The sequence below is a fragment of the Erpetoichthys calabaricus genome, chromosome 7, assembly GCF_900747795.2.
Source record: "Erpetoichthys calabaricus chromosome 7, fErpCal1.3, whole genome shotgun sequence".
NCBI lineage: Eukaryota > Metazoa > Chordata > Cladistia > Polypteriformes > Polypteridae > Erpetoichthys > Erpetoichthys calabaricus.
The window spans coordinates 150201385-150226317 of record NC_041400.2 but is presented as its reverse complement, the minus strand read 5'-3'; the positions used below and the strand labels follow the sequence as shown (position 1 = coordinate 150226317).

The 24933-nt window shown below is 36.8% G+C and overlaps 1 protein-coding gene across 1 annotated transcript in view; it reads right to left on the bottom strand.

The window, feature by feature from the left end:
• The window catches only part of kank1a (KN motif and ankyrin repeat domains 1a), a 196545-nt gene that overhangs the window by 7959 nt on the left and 163653 nt on the right, over nt 1-24933 (bottom strand). Inside the window, 6 exon segments of the mRNA XM_051929544.1 lie at nt 8307-8449; nt 10135-10354; nt 12681-12768; nt 13991-14203; nt 14946-15054; nt 22758-22967. Coding sequence (XP_051785504.1) covers nt 8307-8449; nt 10135-10354; nt 12681-12768; nt 13991-14203; nt 14946-15054; nt 22758-22967 — 983 coding nt within the window.

The window sequence follows — 24933 nt, the reverse complement described above, 5'->3', positions numbered from 1 at the left end:
AGCACATGGAAGAGAAATGATTAGTTTGAGTAAATTAAGACACTATGGTGAACTATTTACATTTATTGTAAGACAAAATCAAAATTTTACTTTCAGTGTACTTTTTTATTGCACTGACATGATATCAGTTTGATTTGGTGCAGATCATACAAACAAAACATCAACATAAGCATACAATCAAAATAGAACAGTAATCATCATTCCCTAAAAGCCCATAACCACCAACTACATAACCCATGTATATGCTTACACATATTCATTAAATTCATGCATGTTACAGCTTTGATAAATACGTTAAAGAAATCGAGTAGTCCTGAGCTAAACTGATCTGAACTGTCTACCAGTCAGGAGAAGACCGAACAGAGGGTGACATGGAGAAGCCGACCAGACAAGAGCTTAAGATTTTTCTGTTGCAGTCTAGGGAAGCAGAGTGAATACACGGTGGAAAGAGGCAACCAGTGATTTTACAAGTAGTGCAAACCATTTTGACTACCTGCATCCAGCCCTTGGCAGTGCTATTGTCATACTAAACCATGCTGGAGAAGATCAAAACATTTGTAGTAATGAAGGTGTAGAGTGTGGTCATTGTTTCCTGTGACACTTCAAACCCCTTGAACAGCCTCAGGAAGAAGAGCTCCAGATGAGGTCTCGTTACCATAATACATGCACTGGAAATAGTGGTGCCTGGGAATTTAACTGCTTCTACAACCTGGCCATTCATATAATAATAATAATACATTTTATTTATTTGTAGGCACCTTTCTAAACTCAAGGACACCAAACAATAGACAAAACTCAGATTATAAACAATAAGTAGAATACAAGAGTTAAAATCAGACAGAGCAATTATAATCAAAGAGAAAAAGCAGTCTTAAACAAATGAGTTTTAAGTTTAGATTTGAAAAGTGAAAATGATTCAATATTTCTAAGCACAGATGGTAGTGAGTTCCAAAGCTGGGAAGCAGAGCATTCAGTTGCTCTGATAGTGGTAAGACGGACGAAGGGAACAGTCAAGTAGATGGAGGAAAAGGATCTAAGGGTATGGGAGGGAATGGCAACATGGAGGGGGTCAGACAGATATGGACAAGCAAGGTTGTGGATAGCCTTAAAAGTTAGTAGGAGAATTTTAAATTGAATTCAGAACTGAACTGGAAGCCAGTGAAGCTGCTGCAAAACGGGAGTGATATGGTGAACAGAGGGGGTTCTAATAATGATGTGGGTAGCAGAGTTCTGGACCAGTTGAAGCTTATAAAGAGATCTGCGAGAAAAACCAAAGAAAAGGGAATTGCAATAATCCAGACGAGAAGTGACAAGGCTATGAACAAGGATAGCAGTGATGTGGGGAGTGAGGGAGGGGCGAATACGATTAATGTTACGCAAGTGAAAATATGCAGGCCAGGAAATGTTATTGATGTGGGACTGAAAGAATAAAGTACTGTCAAGGATGACACCCAGACTCAACCTGTGGGGAAGGGGAGACAGAGGAATTATCAATAACAAATGAAAAATGATCAGTTTTGGATAATGTTGATTTTGTACCAATGAGGAGAACCTCAATATCGTCACTATTTATTTTAAGAAAATTTGAAGAAAACCAGGATTTGATTTCTGCTATGCAATCAGGAAGTGAGAATGGTGGAAAGGAAGCAGTAGGTTTGCTAGTGAGATAGAGCTGGGTGTCATCAGCATAATGTTACATTTACAAAAGATATTGCAAAGGGGAAGGAGGTAAATAATGAAAAGGAGGGGCACCAGGACAGAGCCCACCTGAAGTAACAGCAGTGGGTTGGGATGTGAAAGTTTTAAGCTGAACAAACTGAGTGCGGCCTGTGAGGTAGGATCTGAACCAATCTAGTGGAGTGTGGGTAATGCCAATCGAAGATAATCTATTGAGAAGAGTAGTGTGACAAATAGTGTCAAAGGCTGCACTGAGATCAAGGAGGATGAGAATAGTAATTAAACCAGAATCAGCTGCCATAAGGAGGTCATTAGTAATTTTTATAAGTGTCGTTTCTGTACTCTGGAGGGGACGAAAACCAGACTGGAACTGTTCATACAGATTATTTGAGATAAATGAGAATGAAGTTGAATGCCCACTATTTTTTCAAGAATTTTGGAAATGAAGGGTAGATTAGAAATAGGACAAAAATGACTGAAATTAGTCGGATCGGCACCAGGTTTTTTCACTATTGGGGTTATTGCAGCAGTTTTTAAAGATGAAGGAACAGTACCAGTAGTGAGAGAAGAGTGGATTATACCAGAAATAAGAGGGACCAGAGAGGGGAGGCCAGCTTTGACCAGAACTGTAGGGAGAGGGTCCAGTTGACAGGTGGATGGATTAGACTTACAGACAAGATCTGAGATTTCTGAGAAAGTAGGAAGCTGAAAAGAGGAAAATGAGTGAGTTGGTGGGTGAAATTCAAATGAAGTACTGGAGGAATCCATACTGAGAGACTGATGAATCTTCTGGATTTTTTCATTAAAAAAGGACATAAGGGAATTGCAAAAATCAGTTGAGTAAAGGTGAGAAGGTAAAGAATCCAGGGGTTGTGTGATATTATTAAGTAGTGGAAACAATGACTTGGTGTTGCCTTCATTGGAGGAAATAATGTGAGTATAATAGTTAGATTTAGTTTGGGCAATACAGTCCTTGTAATAAAATATATGGTTTTTGTACATCTCTTTGTGAACAAAGTCTGTTTTTTTTATATAATCGTTCAAGTTGCCGGCCTTTGGCTTTCAAAAGCCAAAATTCGGGCGTGAACCAGGGAGCAGAAAAGGAGAAAGAAACAGATCTAGTTTTTAATGGAGCGACAGAGTTAAGAATACCATTTAGTCCAGTGTTATAGTGTGAGACCAGTTCTTCAGGAGTGGATAAATTCTGAATGTCCATAAGGGAATCAATACTAGAAGAAAGAGTCTAAGTTAATATTCTTAATATTACGGAAAGACAGGAAAGCTTAGTGTTGGAAAGTGCAAGTTTAACATTGAATGAAATAAGAAAATGATCAGTTATGGGGAGTTAATCCGCACTACAATCAAGCGGGGTAACTCCAGAACAGCAAATCAAGTCCAAGATATGTCCTTTGAAATGAGTAGGAACATCAGTATGCTGCTAGAATCCAAAACTCTCAAGACAGGATGTAAAGTCTCTAGTAATAGGGACATTGATATTATCCATATGTATATTGAAATCCCCCAGAAGTATTATGTTTGGTGAAACAGTAGATAAGTGTGTAAGGAAAACAGCAAAGTTGTTAAGAAAGTCATTATTTGGATTAGGGGGCCAGTAAACAGTTGCAATAATAGTAGGAATAGGTCCAGTTAATTGACACACAAGAGATTCAAAAGAACTGAAGGCAGGAACAGACAACGGCAGGACTTTCCACTCCTCACGATACATTAACGTGAGACCTCCTCCCCGGCCAGAGCCACGAGGTTGAGAGATGTAAACAAACCCTGGGGGAGTGGATTCATTAAGTTGGGAAAAGTCATGGGGTTGTTGCCATGTCTCAGTTAGACAGAAAAAGTCAAACTTACAATCAGTGAGGAGATCGTGAATGAGAGGCCCCTTGCTCGTAAGTGAGCAGATGTTCAGCCGACCAAAGTTGACAACGGCATTATCGCGTTTAACAACGGTGTTAGCCGACCAGGCTAAGCAGGCTAACACACTGTGGTCAGCGACTCTGCCTAAATTACGTGGAGGACGTCGAGAACTGGACCAGATAGAGTTTATTACTTTCGAACTGTCAGCTTGGATACTCCGGCGGGACCTGTGGTGGATATATCTCCGAGGGGGGAGGAATACGATGTCAGGGTGGAGATACAGCCCAGTCAGCGGAGGCTCAGACAGGTGGAAATGCAATCGGAGTAGCTCGGCAGCGGAGTACTGAAGCAGGCCCATCGCAGGTTGGATAGCGAGCGACAGGAGGGACCAAACAAACACGAACCTAATAAATATCCTACCGGTCCACATGTTAAGTGAAGGCGCAGACAACTCGGATGTCAGTAAGCCAGGTAAGTCTCAAGGCAGGGATAGGCCGAAAAATAGCCCATACACAGCCAAATCAGCAGTCAAGCTAGAAATCAGTCTAGCTTTAAAATGATTGAAAAATAAAACTCAATGAATAAATCTGCCCGAAATGAAAATGAAAACAGCTGCTTAGTCCATTAGATTGTAAGTTAATCATAAAAAAGTTACCGGGTAGCAGCGGTGACCAGGCAACATTTTTTGTTTTTCTTTCCATTTATATTTAGGTTGCACCATCTGAGCAGTTCAGTCACCTCATTGCTGTATGCAGACTTGTCATAATTTGTGATGAGACTCAACAAGCATCATGTCATCAGCAAATCTTAAAGGATATATTTTTCAAGTCTAAGTTATTTCTTCACCATCATGGTATATATTAGTTTGCCAATACTTTGATATTGTGTTCTAAAGTGAAGCATATTTAAAAAAAATTATAATGGATGTTATGGGTACCAGGGTCCCAACATGAAAAAAAAGCCCAAAAATGTACCAAATTATCTCAGTGTTTCAAGCCAAAAATGTTATCAAGTATTGATCTGCATCTTGAGATCCAATACACATTGCAAAACTGTGTAATCATATTGTTTTAACCTCTTTAGTATTATTAGTATTATGGTTTGAACCCTGGAGAAAATGAGCCAATAGCATTGATTTTTTTCAACAACAAAAAATGTTATGTGCAACAGAAACATGTAAATACCAAAACATCATCATAATCAGAGTAGGAAAGTTGTGTCTGGTGCTTGTCTGATTGGAACCCACTAAATGGAGGTCAATGTCACTGTTCATGTTAACATCTGATGATTAACTTACATTGCCCACACTTTCACTCGTTTTGAGCAATGATTTAGTTTTGGTTTGTTCTAAAACTGGTGTTATGGCTTTTTGTTTGCCATTGTGTTTTTGGTTTAAGGCTCTTCCCCACTCATGAATATTAATGAGTTACCATAAAGTGGTAGAACACATAAAAATATTCATGATTTTTTGAAGCATGATGTTATTACATCTGATAGAGGGCAGAAGAATACTATCCTGAGATTTATTCAGGCTTAACACAGTAAAGTGGATCATAACAAGTCACCTCATGTTCGACTTTGGCTTAACTGTATTTTACACAGAATTCCAAGCCCAAGTCACACTTGGGGCTAACTCCAAGGAGGTTAAGATGGACAAAAGCAAACCATTGTTGTGTGATTCAGACCTTTTAAAAATAGACTCTGTGCACTTCACCAGCTTCCCTGTCTTCTACTTTCTCAGCACCCTTTCCAACCAGGGGTGTGGATTCACCCTTCAGAAAGTCATTGCCTAGTGCCATTTTTGACATTGAACGTTGATGTCCAGATGTGAATGGTTGTCTGACAGTAACAGAAAAAGGTACTCTTACGATTACTTATATTTTTTTCACCATACAAAGGATCATTTCTTTATGTCACAATGAATATTGCCTGCTGCCACTAGATTGATGAAGCATGATGTACAATAGTAAGAAAGAATATTGAGGAGGAATATAGTATGTAATCAAATCATAAGAATTGAACTGATGTTATAGGTATGTATCCATCCATCCAATCATCCATCTTCCTAACTCGCTTATCCAGGGCAGGGTTGCGAAGCAGCTGTACCCTATACCAGCAAGAACCAGGAGCAAGAAAAATTCCAGGACAAGCCATCAGTTCATCTCAGGGTGAACACACACGGGCCACTTTAGCAATGCCAATCCGCCTAACCTGTGTGATTTAGACTATGGGAGGAAACTAAAGCACCCAGTGAGAACATGCAAACTCTACACAGACACAGACCCCAGGCTCCATCACTACAAGATAACAGCGCTACCACTGTGTCTCCTTGCCACCCAGTGAGATTATTATTTGCTGTCCTCAATATATTTTTCCGCTCTATAGGCACAATAGTAATAATCATCTCCCTAACCTGCTTGTCCAGTGCTGGGTCGTGGCACAGCAATCAAAGGACACACACAGGCTGTTTTAGCAATGGCAATTCACTGAAGTTTAATCAGGCTGTAAGTTCAGTACAAATGTTTTAAAAGAGTTCCAACGCTGTCATTCCAACCTCACAGCACGAGATTCTACTTGGATTCTATGGATTGACTGGTGTCCATGTCAGTTAATTTACTCACTCAAAAGCATTGGGATCAGTTCTTTCTTTATCATATCCTGAGCATAAGCAATTCATCATGCATTAAAACTTTGATAACTGATTGGCGGAACTTCAATCTGCTCCATCATACACTCTGCCTTTTTCATTTTTTTGAGTTTTTCTTTTTTAAAAAACGAAATCATGCGTGCTTAACACATTCAATGGAAAAGATGGCTTGGCTCTTTTAAAGATCTCCAACTATTATTAAAAATACAATGCGGTGTAATCAGCTCAGTTCAGAACTATTGTTATGTAAACTCCAATGTGCTCTTTTCACCATCCTGGTTCTCGCTGTGCATCTCACTCTGTAGGGTATGTAAAATAAAAACAAAGCTGCTGTAAGAACAAAAATGAGCAAAAAACGTTCCCTTACACTGTAAGGCTTACAGCATCTTGAGAAAACAAAACCAAAAATATCTGAAATAATGTATTATTTTCAGTTTAGTCTTATTAATACAAACATATCAGAAACGAGGAAGACACATTTTCTTAACCCGAAAACTGTGGTATGGTACTTCAAAGTGCATATATTCAGTAGGTTTCAATACTTTTCTTTACAAAGGGACTGCAAATGGACCCCAGTACTCATTTGCTTCATTATAAAAATGCAGTGGCTAGTTATTTTTGAAAATGTATAAAATATGCTTCACGTTAGAGTGCAGGTTTCATGTGGCAAACTAATACATACCATGACTGTGAAAAAATAATTGGACTTGAATAACACTTAACTCATCCTTTAATATTCTTACAGAATCTGCACACGAAACGATTCAGAGCTCTGTAGTATTTGGGTAATCGTTTTGCAGACAAATCTAGTGCATGGCTTTAATGTGAAATAGTAATTGCAGAGTTATACTCTAAACTGTTTTAATGGAGAGACATAATGTGTCATTTTAAGGCCAAAACAATGAATAAAATGAACAAATGCAAATAAAACAAATTGGGGTTTAGAAATTTTACTTAAATATTAGGTCCTATTTTTTGTTCCCCTTCATTTTCTTTCAAATCTGGATATCTTTCACCAACATTTTTATTTAGTTGTCTTATTCACCAACATATTTTTAAAATTAGGGTCAGTTTCCCTTGGCAGAGTGCCACTGCTTGATGGCTATACAGTAATCCCTCCTCCATTGCGGGGGTTGCGTTCCAGAGCCACCCGTGAAATAAGAAAATCCACGAAGTAGAAACCATATGTTTATATGGTTATTTTTATATTGTCATGCTTGGGTCACAGATTTGCACAGAAACACAGGAGGTTGTAGAGAGACAGGAACGTTATTCAAACACTGCAAACAAACATTTGTCTCTTTTTCAAAAGTTTAAACTGTGCTCCATGACAAGACAGAGATGACAGTTCCGTCTCACAATTAAAAGAATGCAAACATATCTTCCTCTTCAAAGGAGTGCGCGTCAGGAGCACAGACTGTCAGAAAGACAGAGTAAAGCAAACAAATCAATAGGGCTGTTTGGCTTTTAAGTATGCGAAGCACCGCCGGTACAAAGCTGTTGAAGGCGGCAGCTCACACCCCCTCCGTCAGGAGCAGGGAGAGAGAGAGAGAGAGAGAGAGAAACAAACAGTCAAAAATCAATACATGCCCTTCGAGCTTTTAAGTATGCAAAGCACCGTGCTTCAGGAAGCAGCTGCACAGAAGATAGCAACGTGAAGATAATCTTTCAGCATTTTTAGACGAGTGTCTGTATTGTCTAGGTGTGCGAACAGCCCCCCTGCTCACACCCCCTACGTCAAGATCAGAGAAAGTCAGCACGAGAGAGAGAGAGAGAAAAGTAAGTTGGGTAGCTTCTCAGCCATCTGCCAGTAGCGTCCCTTGTATGAAATCAACTGGGCAAACCAACTGAGGAAGCATGTACCAGAAATTAAAAGACCCATTGTCCTCAGAAATCCGTGAACCAGCAAAAAATCCGCGATATATATTTAAATATGCTTACATATAAAATCCACGATAGAGTGAAGCTGCGAAAGGTGAAGCGCGATATAGCGAGGGATCACTGTACACTAAACAGTAAAATGCATTTCCTAATGGAAATTCAGCCAAACTGATATTAGAAGAACACTGTAATCAATGAAAAGACAGTTTTATGAAAGAAATGGCATACAGACCTGGCTTGCTTTAGCATTCACATCGCCTTTACTGAAGAGGTCCTCTACTGTGTGCATGTCTTTCTTTGCTTCTACAGCAGCAAGAGCAGCTAGCATAATAGGAGTATAACCAGCCTTGTTTTGCTGATTTACATTACAGACATCTACAACAAATCCATCAAAATATCATTAGGAGTGACAAGAACAAAAGCATGGTATTTGTTAACACTTGAATTAAATTACTTTGATTTGTTAAATGTTGTTTTCCTTATTCAATTTGGAGGATCTGATCTTGCCAAAGCAAGTAATGGAAACAGTTTATTCTTTAAACAGAGATGTGTACAAAGGTGCCAAATGGCATTTAGCTTTATTAGACAAAACAACCTGACAAGGCTTCTCTCTTTTCTAGTGACCTGCTCTCCCATCCCTTCCAATGCACTTCAGAATGCAATTCACTGACAGTTTATAAATATGCTTTGTTTTTATAGGGTATAAAAAAATAAATCACATTGTTTTAATATTTAAATATCTAAAATAGAACTAAAAAAAGAGCTAGCATAGCTTGTAAGAATGCAAAAAGAAAAACACTTTGGAAGAGGATGCAACCTCGCCTTTGGAAAACAAGCACAAAAAGGGTGTTTTATTTATACACTTATATACTTCATATTTATAGGATAAATCCTCAATATCTAAAACAAAACAATCACTGTATTGTCTACAGATTTTAAACATCAAAATTGCATAACAAGTGTTTACTAGAGTCACAGAAAATACACACGGACTACATATCCTCCTTTGACATAGGTCCCAAGATTACTTCCATCTTACACCTTCCTGCTTAGTACAAAGCCCCACAAGCACAATGCTAGGACAGGAAGGTACCATTAGTACTAATGAAATTATACATCTCTTACCAAAAATGAATTTATGCAGGATTATCCCATACCAAAAACTTTCACTCAGAGATTAAGCACCCTGAGCATGGGAAAGGTGCTATATAAATAAAATGTATTATTATTATTTCTTATGAAAATGACAACACACTCAACTTATACGCATTCAGCGATATATAAAAGTAAATTATGTTAAATATGGATGAAATTCAGGGATTATAACCAAAATGCAGCAAGCAACACATTAACCATTCCTGTGTTTAGGTGCAACTACACCTTTGACCTTCATCTTTAAGGAGGCAAAGTGAATGACTAGGTACAAATGTTCCTATTTCAAGTCCACACAGACCTCTGGCACCCTGCCCAAATCCAAGTGCGTCTCAGCAGTTTTTGTAAATCTTCCTGAAACACTGCAAAATATACACTGTACAGATCAGTACTATATACAGGCATACCATAATATGGCTACTAAAGCTTATGCTAAACTATATTTACACAAAAACAAGTAAAACAAATTTAAGAAAAACAAAAGCAACCCAAGAAGTAGAACAAAACTGAGAAAAATAAATATATTTCTTACATATTGCGGATAATCTGCTTGTTAAAACAGAAAAGTTAAGGCAAAATACTTTATATAACTGGATTTATATTAGGTGTTTTCATGTCATCAAACAAAAATTACATTCCAGAAAAGGAGTTCTGTTAAAAATCAGAGTATGGATCAGTACTGATGTATTTCTCCTTACATATGTAGATATGTATAAGTTAGATGGTAACTGCTAAACATACAGTATACCTTCCCTTTAACGAAATAAAACCTTTTGATAATACAGTACACATATGGAATATGAAAATGAGAATATACAGGAATGTCTGACCTTTAAATGTCATGCTGCAGACAACTGAAGACCATTCACAAATTTTTACATTTTGAACAAGCAAAAATATCAACTTACTTGCATTTAACAGTAATTTAACAATCTCAAAGTTTGAGTGAGAGACGCTATAATGAAGGGCTGTGTTTCCATTTCCATCCGCCAGGTTTACTATATATTGCAGAACTTCAGGAGAGATGTCCCTAAATCCAGAAAGGTAATCTTCAACCATTGCTGCAACAGCCCACTTCTGACTGGACACACGGAACCACTCGTGTTGAATTGTGTTGAGACAAGCTCTCTGGTGAAATATCACCCAATCAGTTTAAATACTACAACCACAGTACATTTCTAAGCATTGTTTTTTGCTATTATAATAAAAGTATTGTAATTAAAGTATTCTTTTGTGTGTTAGACATGATGAAGAAAAAAAGAAAAAAATTTACTCGTGGAGGTCACTGTGCTACAATTTGATTAAAAGGACAGACGTAGAACTCATAATAATAAAATGGTTTCTGTAGAGTTAAACTCCACTTCTAGAAGTTTAAAATGAATAATTTATGGAAAAATTTGAGTTACAGTTTGAAGCAATACTTTGTTTTTTTAATTTACAACAGAAACTTTCTATGAGCAATGTAATGTGAAACATTAATATAAACAACCCAAAAATTTGTTTTTTAAAAAAAATCTTTAAAATATACACCATTTATTTACACATTTAAGTAACTGTATTTATCCTTCAGATAATCTACAAATTCAGCAGATGTGCATGTCATTCTGTTTTCACAGGATGTTGGAGAAATGTTTATATTATGTATATCTGGATTTACAGTCATGTGGAAATGTAAAGGTTTAGATAAGTATTTCTAAGGTTCAGTCCTTGACACACTGGGACTGCATATATTCATTCCAATCAACATCTTCTTTTAATTAGATTTCTTACCTAGCTATGCAAGTTATTTCCCAGCTTCAATATTTTGGTATCAGTTCTGAAATTACAAAACTAAGTTTGCTAAAAATTTTATTGAAATGTTACATGCATTGTGTGTGTGTGTATAAACACTACCAAAGAGGATTAAAAAAAATACAAAAATAAGAGGGATGTGTGAAATTTCAAGATAAACAGCCCTCTCACCAATCCTGTGAGAAACAACAATAGACATAAATGGAAAAAATGACTAAATGGAGGTTACATAACTAATTAAAAGGGTGACATTACACAAGTCAGACTGACAAAGAAAGGTAACTAGGAAGGAGGAGTTCCCCCTCATCACTGCCCACCAGATAACCAAACACCCACGGACTTGGTGACGGTGGTCATTTCCCTGTGTTGGGGCCAGACACGCCATTAATCCTCAATGCAGAGAGCTCAAGAAGAGTGATGTTACAGAAAGAAGATTTTTAAAAGTCAACTGAAACTAAAAATCCACTGCCAGTTTGGACGAGAATAAAAGGACACGGGATCAAAGTTCCACTCTGTGTGGTTGTGGATACGTCATGCAAAGGGCTACAAATTTAAAGTACAACAGTTGGACGCACTGCCGATTCCTGCAGCTGATAATTCTGATATTGTTAAAGAAAAGAATAATTGCCACAAACTGAAGGATAGGAAAAAGGGGGAAATTCCAGCAGAAGACTAAGGCCAGTTTAGCAACAGGTAAGCCTAGAGAGAATAGCTTCTGCTGGAAGGAATAAAGGGAAACAGCAGAAAAGTTCAAGAGAAGAAAAATTTGAGGTGGAGAAAAGTATTTTGTAGGAAAGAATAAGTAAGAGAAACTTTGAGAACCAGAAAGCCATAACTGTTGGGCAATTCCAGAACATGTGCAGAAAGGTACCTACTTGAAGGAACATACAGAACACAAATAGCCTAATTGTTTCTCCAACTATGCCATACAGTAAGTACATATGGTATGGAACTAGAAAGCTCAATTTACGTATTCTCATAGATGTAAAATGAAGAAGAGAGAGGCTAGGGAGGATATAAGAAAAGTCAATTTAGCTTCAACTGGAAGCCAAGATGGGGTAGTTCCAACCAAGCAATTTCTTACTAATAAATGTGTTAGTGGATATGATCGCCCTTCAGCATTTGCCCCGGTGTCTATTCAGCTTCTGTTTAATAGTCATTATTTGAATACATTTAAGGGAACAAACTTCATGGAGGTGAAGGTGAATTAAAAAGGAGAATTAATAAGAAAATGAAAAAAGAGAGTTAACGTATTAAAAACTATAGCTATTTGTAAATGTCTTATAAATCTCTCAAGTTGGGGGGAAAAAAACATAACTGCCAATTAAACAAGGACATCAATTAAAGATGAAAAAAAAAAAAAAAAAAGGCCTAATGGGCCCTTCTGCGACTGAAATTAAGATCAACTGGCTTTCAGTGGGTGGTATGAATGGATCTTAATGTAAATATTTAATTTTCACACACATTAATTAATTCATCATTTTTTTTTTAATTCTGTTATCAAAATAAGCCTGAGCTTAATGACACATCTTCCCAACTAATCCTTAAAAGAAAAGTTCTGATTCTTTCAGTTTAAGCCCCTCTCATGCCAAACAGTTTCTATGGATTATAGGCCTTAAAGATATTTTGGGATATTTAAGGATAGCTAACTTATTCCACTCACCAAATCCTTGCTAGTAACAGCCTTAGGGTCATTCAAATGCGATTTTAAAACCTTACATGCTGACATCATTTTCTCACTTAGTTCAAACCTGTCAGAGAAAACACCATATGAGAATGCAATGCATAGATCTTGACTTTCTGCAATATACACTTTGAGATAAAAACAATTTGTTTTGATGAAAATGTTTGTTTTGATAACAATGGGAAAAGAAATACAACAAACTGCTTTCTATACAATTAAAACGTACTACTTTTTAGAAAGTGATGTAAAAACGTAAGTACAAAGTTGGTTTTAAAGAAACATGTACATCAATTACATCAATTTTGTATCACACCACACTCTCCTCCCAAGGCATATAAAACAACATGAGAGTTTTGAAACATTACATACACAAAAGCTGTCCGCAGCCTGATTTCCTCCTAACTACTTGATGTTCTAATGTTTTGTCCATCACGAACTTCTGAAAAAGTTGATAATATTTTGATCTGATACTAAGGTTTTTCCCAGTGTTTTGTTTTCCCCTGACAAGTTATTTGGACTGATTAGTGTCTTGGCCTCAGCCCCTGCACCACTGAAACAGGCTATGAAATAATGCAATGCTTCTTTTGTACTTGAATGTCAATAGTGGGTTTTGATGTGGCTGTTGCATAAATGTATGGATTCTTTCATCAAAAGACAAAAGATAATTCTCTGTACCTCACTTTGCTTTTTCAACACAAACAAATTAGCATCCGTTTTAAATCACCATTCAATAATTTTCAATCATCTTTATATTTCAAGCTTTAGAGGCTGTTTTCTCTAGTAACATCCACAGCAACTCCTTTCTGATGCCAATGTTACTTTCTGAACCAACGCTGTCTAATACCATGTTTTTCACACAGATACTGGCTCGCTTGCAAGACTGCAATAAAGTGCATACTTTATCCACTTACTAACCTAAGTGAACTTAATTAGTAAAGCTCACAAACTGCATGGATCGGCATACTATACTATATTATAAATTATACAATCAACTTTCCTTACTGTGATTATCAAACTCTTTAGATGATGATGTGCATATTGCTTTCTGAGGTTATGCTAGCTTTTTACTTTAAACCATGTTTATGTTTCATCTTGCTGATAATTACCATAAAAAGAGTACTGGTGTTAACTTGCATCAATAACATATGTATGAATTTAAAATTGCTTTTATCGGTTATATATAGAGATAAAGGGATACTGACAAATTAACATTCTTTCAGACATTACACATACTACATTGATTTTTTTTGTTAGTTTATTTAGATGGTTTTTCAGGATAAATCTCATACCTCTCTCTAATTTCCACTTTTTCACCTGCTTCTTTACCCTCTTCTGTAACTGCCAAAACAGCTTCATTGCAAAACTGTGACGTTCCTTCCATTTTCTCATCTTGATTTTCAGAAGTCTTGCAGCCTGAAAATGCACTACCTTCATTATCATCTTCTGAATCAGAAGAGCTACTGTCATCTGAACTTGAGTCGTCACTAGATGTGGTTTCATACCTGTGTTTAAAAAAAAAAAATCAACAATTCAATAAAACACTCCAGTAAAGCATGGCAAAAGTAATGTTACAACCTTGGAAGATTCAAGATTGAATCAAATGAAGCAAAACAGCTATCTTCTAAAAATAAAGGATAATAATTACTGGACCATTTCTTTTAAGAAACTTGCATTATTGGCATATTAGTTTCGCAATACTGAAAAAGAGAGTAACACCGATGAACCCTACAGAAATGTCACTCTAATAATGCAGGCAGTGTTATACAAATGTGCAACTCTCTGGAAAAGGCAGCTGCAGGGTTCCTTTTATTGGCAATGTGAAATTTGGGGGTTGTCCTCAATTAATACCACAGGCACTTGAAACTACACATGCTATGTACATGCGGCATTTTCAGCTAACTGCACATAATTTCTACCATTATTGTAAAATACAGTACATTCAGTACTGGAGTTATAAAACATGTACACACTGTAGTTGTAGTAATCTACATTTTGCTCATGCTGTACTACATTAGCTTTATTTGACCTGCAAAGCTAAACCCCAGATGAGATAACAGAAGACAGATTACAGGTGTTGTACATGGAAAACAACATTCTTCTATTCTCCTCTAAAAGGCTTCAACTTGTACAGTTTCTGTAATCACAACAGTAAAACGTGCAAAAAAGTCTTTCTGCTTAATATATCACAAAACATACATTAATTAATTGCATACTGACAAGGCTTTTAATGTCTTTTGCACTTACCCTCCATTTACACCCACAAATTGCAAGTTCTTCTTGGTGCTACTTAAACCTTGTCTTCCATCTTTCTTCTTCATGATGGACTTCAGTGTATTTGGACTACAAGGCTGTCCTGCAATTTTGAAATATTCCATTACTGAAGTGCTTTCTATTTTCCTAACATGTATATGAAATGTATTATGACTGTATATTTGACCAATGCCTTTATCTGTTGAAAATGCAATCTAAAAGATTAGGATAGGTTACAACTTTATGCATTTTTTTCCAGTTACACCAGCAGCATGTTAATTGGTTTGCTCAGGGTCAAACTGTAAGGCACATGATGGAACTGAACCAGCGACATTGTGGATCAAAGAGCCTTAACCACTAAACTAAAACAGAATATATAATAATAATATTATTCTTATTAACTGATACATTTGTATAATTTATAGCATGTTGTGTATAATATTAAAAGATCAACAATTCCATCAATAACCTACATAAAAGAAAAAAAACAAAAAAACAATCGGATACTAAATGTAACATATGTTATTTATTTAACTTTCAGAGATTTTTCTACCCTTTGCTAATCTAATGGGTTGTTTTGTTCAAAAATATGCAATAGGCACATCTTTTTGTTTGTTGATTAGTCCATTACATCATAATAACTGAACTATCTACCCCAAACCAGAGTAAATCTATTCATTCTAATGTATTAAAAAAGGGGGGGGGGGGGGGGGGTTGAGACTGGGAATGTGAAGGAAGAAATAATAATAAAAAAAAAAATCAGCTCAATAAATAAAAAACAAAATTACACCATATATAGGATAAAAAAAAAAATACAATGAAAAAAAATAAAAAGGTGAATTGAAAAATTGTTAAAACAAACAGTGTGTAATAATCATAAAAATAATAATACAACTCAACTGATCACTAACTGTCATAAGACTTTTTATGCTAGTAGGAGAAAAATCACTTTTTAGGACTTAAAGGACTGTAACTGCAATAAAGCCATACATGAGGAATGTTGCACAGCTATTTATAATCTTCATTTGAAACGAATGGTCTTATTTACACCTTCAGTCAAATTGCTTGTTAAACCATAACTACATATTACTGCATAACTGTGTTACTCATCCAGAAATGAAGGGAGGTGACATGGTACAGGCCTTCTTAATAGGTCTTTTGCTTATGAATGTTTGTCTTGTCCATTGTACAACAAGTTGATTTAAAAAGCCACAACATAGTTAAAGAGAATTTAAAATAGGGGATGGGACAACAGTTCAAAGGCCAAGTTCATATATTTGCCACCCTGGTCCATTAGTTATTTACATTATATAATTGTTTTTTTGTTTTTTTTTGAAGAAGTGGATGACTGTACAGGTTTACTAAAGTTACAGAAATAGTGCATCAAAATGTATTGGGGAGAAAACAAATGTGTGACTGTACTCCAGAATAAAAGGTCTCACTGATTTTTCAAGCTCTAAAAATTAAAAGCACATCAGTACTTGTGTTTCTCTCTGGAAAAAAACATGCAAAAAACTTGCTAAGTTTATTTTGGCTTATTAGAGTGGATGAAAATGTAGACTTGGCATGGCTATCATGCATTGTCTTCATTCATTTAATCCTCCATCAAATATGTAAACGTTTTAACAACATTTTGACATCTAAAAAAGTATATACATTACCCTAGATAATCCATGTTTCAATTTTATAGCCAAGTTGGTGTGTGTTTTTTAATCTAACATTTTTATAAACAGTATAGTCACAAAATATATTTCAGTATTAAGAGTTATTGTTGTCATAGTAATTATATATCAATGTACTTCATTCTATTGACAATTTAAATATTTTATTATGGAACTGATTTCATTCTGTGTCTGTTTCAATCAGGAAAAGACAGCAAAGAGAAATACTGATAAGGAATTAGGAAATAGTGGATAAAGAACTGGACTCTAAACTAAAAACGTCACATAAAAATGTGTATACTGTTGTGTTATGTGTGTATATTTCGGTCTTTGGATGGTGTTCACTAAAGAACGACAGTATGTAAAATAATGGTTTGCTCTAAACACAAGCATTCCAACTTTTCTAGAATGATCTCAAATAATGTAGATAAATGAAATGAAGATAAATGAAACTATAGCAGGACTAGGTACATATTTACCAAGCTTGATGTGGTTCCTGGCCAGTTATTCATTGCAATAGGACTGCATAAAAGAATGAAATATTAATTCTGGTCTTCATAGAGATGTGGAAAGGTTAGCTAGATAGCAACGCCCCGTCTGAACCCAGGGATATGAAGTGAACAGTTCAGACCAGTTCACTTTGAGTTTACACTATCGAAGAAGGCTTATAATGCTTGGACATGTGTACCTTCAGAATGTGCCCAGTTTTGGTCCTTGGCTTTCTGTTACTCATTTTTGACATTACTTATCACTACATCCTTTGGGCTGTTTGCATGCAAGATTTTACTGTTCACATGAAACACATTTTGTGTGTGTTATGTCATATAAAGCTACTGAGGGCAGATTTACCAAAAAAAAAAATGCATCGACCTATACTTCGATTATCATAAGTAGGCCTGTGTGGGGTCATGGAATAGTCTAATAAAACCAGATTTTATAAAAGCATAGTGTACCATTTTTTTTAAAAACACAAAATGACAAAATACCTACTTGGATTTTGCTAAATGGCATTTAAAGGACTCTGGAAAAAGATCCACTGATATGATGAGACAAAAATGAGGCTGTGCAGAACTCCAAGCACTATGTCAAACACCAGGGACTGTTCATTACCTGCCTGAAACCATTCCCTTGGTAAACCACGGTGGTGGCAGCATTATGCTATAGGAGTGCTTCTCAGTGGCAGCAATAGGAAGACTAATCAGAACTGTGGGAAGGATCAATGCAGCCAAATACAGACAGGTCCTTGAAGAACACCTGCTCCAGACTGCATGCAACCTCAGAGGGGGCAATGGATTCACCTTTCAGCACAACATCGACTCTATAAGTGTACAGCCAAAGCCCAGTCTTAAACCTCACAGAACATCCATGGAGAGACCTGAAAATAGCAGTTTACAGGCACTTCCCCAGCCAATCTAAAAGACCTTGAGAGGGCCCGTCAGGAAGAATGGGATAAACTGCCCAAATCCAGGTATGCAAAACTTGTACAGGCTTTCTCAAAAAGACCTTGGGCCTCATGTATAAACGGTGCGTATGCACAGAAATGTTGCGCAAGAACGTTTCCACGTTCAAATCGCGATGTATAAAACCTACACTTGGCGTAAAGCCACGCACTTTTCCACGGTACCTCATACTCTGTCGTACGCAAGTTCTCCGCTCGGTTTTGCAGACTGGTGGTACCCAGCGTCAAAGCAGTGCTACTGTTCCTGTGTGGTTACCCTTTCTTAGATCCACATCCACGACGGCGGCTTTATCAAATACACTGAAATTAACCGCATATCGTTCATAAATTTAATGCATCTGATTGTAATTAGGGCGGCACGGTGGCGCAGTGGGTAGCGCTGCTGCCTCGCAGTTGGGACACCTGGGGACCTGGGTTCGCTTCCCGGGTCCTCCCTGCGTGGAGTTTGCATGTTCTCCCCGTATCTACGTGGGTTTCCTCCGGGCGCTCCGGTTTCCTCCCACAGTCCAAAGACATGCAGGTTAGGTGGATTGGCGATTCTAAATTGGCCCTAGTGTGTGCTTGGTGTGTGGGTGTGTTTGTGTGTGTCCTGCAGTGGGTTGGCACCCTGCCCCGGATTGGTTCCTGCCTTGTGCCCTGTGTTGGCTGGGATTGGCTCCGGCAGACCCCCGTGACCCTGTGTTCGGATTCAGCGGGTTGGAAAATGGATGGATGGATGGATGATTGTAATTAACCTGTAACAATATAATGGTCCACAGAATGGTCAAACTATTCTAAATACCATAACTGCTTTAGCATTGTTACTCTCACTGCACCTTGTTCTTCTTCTTCTGTCAGCTGTTCCCGTTAGGGTTTGCCACAGCGGATCATCTTTTTCCATATTACTCTCACTGCACCACTCGAAGTATTTATATCACTGTATCTGAGTGTGAATCACAGATCTACAGCGATTGGAAAGAGAATTATCGGTATACAGCATCAAGCACCCGCTTCCTCAGCCATTCGCTATTTGAACTGCTTTCATCCGACCAACTCTTCACAGCCTTTCCTGTTCGGACCTCGCTGTTCACAAACAGTTTCATCCCAAGAACTCTACACGCACTCAATCAGTCCATCAAGTGCTCCTTGTAGAACTGTTTGTACTTGCAAGTTACCGTGAGGTAATTGTACTTATGATACAGTTATAATATTGCACGACCTGAGCCACTTTATAAAGTGCGTATTTACATATCATGACAATATCATTTTTAAGATGAAATGCAGCAAAATATGTTGATTATATTATACAGATAAAACTTTAACTGTAATTACACGGTGCCGCAGTGCTAGCAAGCTTGAGCTTTGTTCACGGTTTGTTCCTGCCTCGCCCTGTTTTCATGCTGTGGCTGGCGCGACACTGAAAGGATAGATGGATAGAATAATTAAACATTACGAAGATATTTTGATGTTCCTTAAAAGTTTTGAAGAATCGGCGTTCTAAGCTTACAGATGGCTTAACGTCTATTACAGAGCTGATTGTGTGGCGATTGGGTATTTTGAGAAAGAAAAGTAAGGACAGGAATTGGGGGTTAGTACGTTTGAAAAAGACAGTACTGCTGCAATAAAGTATTTCATTGAAGGTCGCGCAGCAAACATCTTGCTGTAAGACATGAACAATCACTGCGCCACCATGTTCCCATGTTTAATAACATGCTTTAACTTATATCATCATGAAAATGATATCACGTATACTTCTCAGTATTTTAATTATTCAGAGAGCTGTAATATTTCGAACGTAATGGATTCTGTGTCCTGTCGGAGGAAGAGCACGTAGTGATTCAGGCACACAGAGAACATATAAGATCAAATGCACAACAAAGCATTTAACGTGCTACCTTAGTTACGATGGGATTTGAGAAACTAGTAAACTAAAGGATTTTAAGATGATGTTTATGATGTTCTACTTTAATGACAAAATAAACTACGTGATTAAAGTGGAAATTTCAAGATTAAAGTTGACATTTCGTGCTTTTTTCACACTGTGTGCCTTTTTTTTTTCACTGTACCCTAATAAGCTTTCATATGACACTCAGATGGTGGGCTACAAGTTGCCTTTTCACGCCGACTTTGATATGTGACAACTTTTTTATTTCGGGCACTGTGCGACTTTGTGAACTTGAGCTTTCGAGTTTCTCCGACACGCTATGTCACTCGATCAACTTCCTTTTGTTGCTTATATAACTGTTTAAACCAACAAAATAGTACGTTTTTCTTTGCCTCCATTTGGTATTCGCTGAAATTCTTCTATTTTTCCTCATACTTTTGCCATTGCCTTTTCACAGAACGCTGGACTTAAGGGCTATTTATATTGATTTGCATATTCAAAGAGGCGTAATTCTGGGAGGAGTTGGGGCGGGGCAGTAAGCACGTGCACATGCGTTTATTTCCACACTGAGTGGGATTTATGTAGCGGAAGAACGCGGAAGTTGGTGAACGCACAGATTCCTGCATCTGGATTTTTCTGTGCGTAAGCAAATTTCGGCTTTTGTGCTCACGTCATGTTATAGTGCAAATTCTACGCACGGCGTTATGCATGAGGCCCCTGAAGTTATAATTGCTCCCAACTAAACTGCACTGAATTATGGCTCTGAATACTTATATGAATGAGAAATTTCAGTTTTGGATTTTTAATAAATTGGCAATTTTATGCTACACAAGTGCTTCCAAGGATGTGAATGTGCTTCTATTATTTACCAAAAATGTATAAATTTCTTTTCAATACAATAAAAAGGACTTATGACTTATTTTTTACTTAACCTTAAAACAAATCCGTATAAAGCATGATGCATAAATAAGAACTTTTTGGGGCATCCCAGTTGGGTGGAGACCTCTTGATTTGCTGAATAACTAAGGGAGTAGTAAACGTGGAAGGCAACTGGCGGAAACATCACAGCTTTTTTTTTTCCCCCCTCAACTAAAAATAACTTGCACAAAAATATGCACTTGCACAAATAATAAATAACACTAATATTTATATTACATAAATTTATGTGATACAAATTATTTTCAGTAATGTTTATATACTTTTGGCTTTCACATTGTCTGCAAGTTGCTGCGATCTTTCAGTAGGCTCCAAAAATATTACTATTTAGCTGTTCACGGCCAACTGGTGAATAATCTAAACCATGAGCGTCTACATTTCACGAATGTGGAGGGGCGATTGTTCAACTAATTTGTTTTGATTCTTTTAGCATTGAGACAAGCAATGTTTATTCGATTATTGATTGTATTTTTGATTTATTTACCCTTATGGCTACTATTTTCAGAGTTGTATCCTGCATTTCTATGAATATTGTTGTCCGATCCTTTACATACGAACTTTTACACCTAGTCTATTTTAAACTCTCTGAACCCATTTCCTTATCTTTAAATATTAATTACTAAACAAAGTATAACACTGCAGTTTATTCACTGTAAACATTTTCAAGGGATGGTCTCTGCATTATTCAGGAGAAACTAACCACTGGTTACAGTAATCCATAACCACAATTGTGCATGTTGTTCAATGCATTTTTTTAATGGCTCCATATGACAGCCATCTGGTTCCATTTATTGTTAATTGTTCTGTGAATTTATTACAATATAAAACAGCTATTGCACAATTTTTAACTAAGTTTATATGAGGAAGCCACGTAAACATCTGATGTTCATTCTAATTTCATGCAAGGTACTGTTAAATTTCATTTTGAAAATAAATAGAAAGAAAATATGTGCGTATGCCTTACTAATACACAAAGCAATATTAAACAGTTACAGAAATTGATACTGGGGAGAACAGAGTTTTGCAGCAGCTGAAATACCCAGACAACAAAAATACTGCTCAGGCTTAATGCTCAGTACTGTGAATTTTAAGTCACTGGACGGCTGCCCTTAATCCAACACGATTGGTTTTAATTAAATCTCTGAAAATGGTAGGGAGCAGAAAACATTCTTATTTTTCTATGCGTATGACCAAGTCTTATAATACTTCTTTGTACAGTTGGTATGTTGCTTCCTAAAATAAAACAAAGGCATAAAGGAAGTGACAGTGGCCACATTTCCCGTGTGTGTTTGTTTGTACTGTAATTAAAGTCTTTGAGTTGGCACAGGCATATCATTCCTGAATAAATGGTTGCTTTTTACTCACCAACTTAAACTGAATTCTTTCGTAAATACATTTTAGGTTTGCTAAGTACTGTCTGAGTAGACAGATCACTAAAGACAAAAAGAAATCTTTTTATAAGAAGTGCAGAACAGCCATGGCTAGGAGCTTTTACTGAAAACGAACAGCTTGGTAGTTAAGACCTCACAAATGACTCCCTGTGTGCCATGAATAACTCACTTAACTTTCACATGTATTTTCCACAATCTAAGCATATGTTAAGAAATGTTAATGGCATCCAATACTGAAATACACTAAATAAAATAAAGTATGTTTGTGTGTAGCTACATCAACTATTATACCTTCTGTATACTTTTCAAGATGATTAAACAATAACTTCTTGTATATATTATACAGACACACACACACACACACAGTGCACACAACATTAACAATGAACAGATAACATTTTAGAAAAAGTAGAGACATTACAATAGACTCATATAAATTACACGAATGAAACTAACTGTTCAAAGCAAACACTAATTTACAAATAAAACAGTTACCATGCAAAGCAGATGCAATAAAAATCATTTGAGATGAAGCACTTTCTGGAATGGATTTATTTGTAGACTCTGTGCTGAATTCACTCAGCTGGGTGACAGATGTTTTTTGGTCCAGTTGTAGGACTTCTCCATTATGATTAAAGTCGAAGGACTGTATTGGATTGGTCGTAGAAGGAACTGTGGTGTTGCCAATTAAACACTGACCAAAACCTGTAAACAAATAGAACAAACCAGGTTTGTGTACATTTTTCATAAAAGTTGAATGTTCTTAAAATAATGAACTGTGTTGAAGAAGAACCAACAGCAACATACAAAGTGAAATATTATAAATCTATTCAACTAGTTTTTTTTTTCTTTAGGCAACAAAATTTAATTTAAAAGAATAAAGTGTGAATTGAGAATCAGATTTGTTTATTAAATGTGTTATGCATATTGAAGACTTTTTTTTTTTTAAAGATAAAATTTCTTTTAATCTTAAAGGTAATCATAGTGAGATATTATAAGAAAGGGACAATAAAAATAAATGCAAGGACTTAAAAGCTCACTGCTGAGAATGACACCAAAGGTGACAGTTTTAGGAACAGATCTTGCAACAAATAAATAACAAAAACGGAGGTTCAAATGGTATATTTGAATGTTGAGGAGGTGTGTTGCATGTTAGTTAATGAAAGAAAGTATCTATAAAATTGTGTTACAAAAAAAAATAAATGGGGACGGGGAGCAAACCATTTAGCATTCTCCAGTCTGCAGGAGACTATGGATTTTGATCTTGGAAAAACTACATTCAGCTTTGCTAAAATGATTATAAAAATGTTGAGCTCTTCACTAACCCATTTTATACAGTTTATTTAGAACGTATTCAGACCCTTTCACTTTCTGTACACTTGTATATTTAATTTTAAATAGATAATTGACCATTTTTGTCCATTAACTTATAATAAATAACCCATAATGACAAAGTGATAATCAAAAACCAAAATCTATCTCATATAGAAGTAATCAGGCCCTTTACGTGGCTCTGAAAATTGTGGTCAGGAGCATCTTATTTGCTTTAATTTAGCCCTGTGTTGTGTCTTGAACTTGACTGAAGTCCACATGTGACAAACTGATGTCATTAGACATAGCTTAGAAAGACATACAGTGCATATAACAAAAAGGCAAGCCATGAAATCCCAGGAACTCCCTGTAGACCTCTGTGATAAAACTGTTGTGTGGCATGGATCAGGGAAAGGGTATAAAACTATTTCTAAAGCTTTGAGTATTCCCCAGGAGTACAGTGACCTAATTAATTGCAAAATGGAAGAAGCCTAGAACCACCAGGACTCCTAGAGTTTGCTGTTTGTCAGAATTCCAAGCAGCTCTGATGAAGACAAGGCACTGCTCAACATCTGCATAATGCCATATGAATGGTGAAAAATGGTGGTGGCAGCATCATGTTATGGGGATGCTTCTCAACTGCAGAAAAAGGGAGACTGGTCAGAATTGAGGAAAGAATGAACGCAGCCAAATATAGCGAGGTCATAGAAAAAAACCTGATCTGAAGACTGGGGTGAAGGTTCACCTTTCACCATGACAAAGATCTGAGACATTCAGCCAAGACAACCCTAGAGTGGCTTCGGTACAAGTCTCTGACCGTCCTTGAGTAGCCCAGACAAAGCCTAAAATTAAACCTCCTAGAACATCTGTGGAGAGACATGAAGACTACCGTAGATACTTGCGTATTAGACGATCTCGCAGATAAGTCAAGAGTATTGTTTAAGCCGAAAATTATGAAATTTGTTATGACCCGCGTATAAGTCGAGGGTAAAACTTGACAATTGTCTCCAGCAGACCCCCGTGACCCTGTGTTCGGATTCAGCGGGTTGGAAAATGTATGGATGGATAAAACTTGACAGCTATCAGAGATAGAGGGCGACAATCAGCTGTTAATGGCGACAAAACTCACTGTCACGTCACAGGCATTCCCTCTGTGCTTGGAGAAATGCTAGACTCCTTGACTCGGCAACTAATCCTTGTGTGTGCGTGAGTTGCGAAATGTAAACAAAGGCAAGATGGCATCGATATGTCACAAGGGAGTGAAGCGAGTGCAGAAAAGAAAACACTCAGCAGACGATGTTTTGCACATTATTGCAGAGTCGGACTCTGATTTTTCAGAATCGGATTTTTATTGACAGTG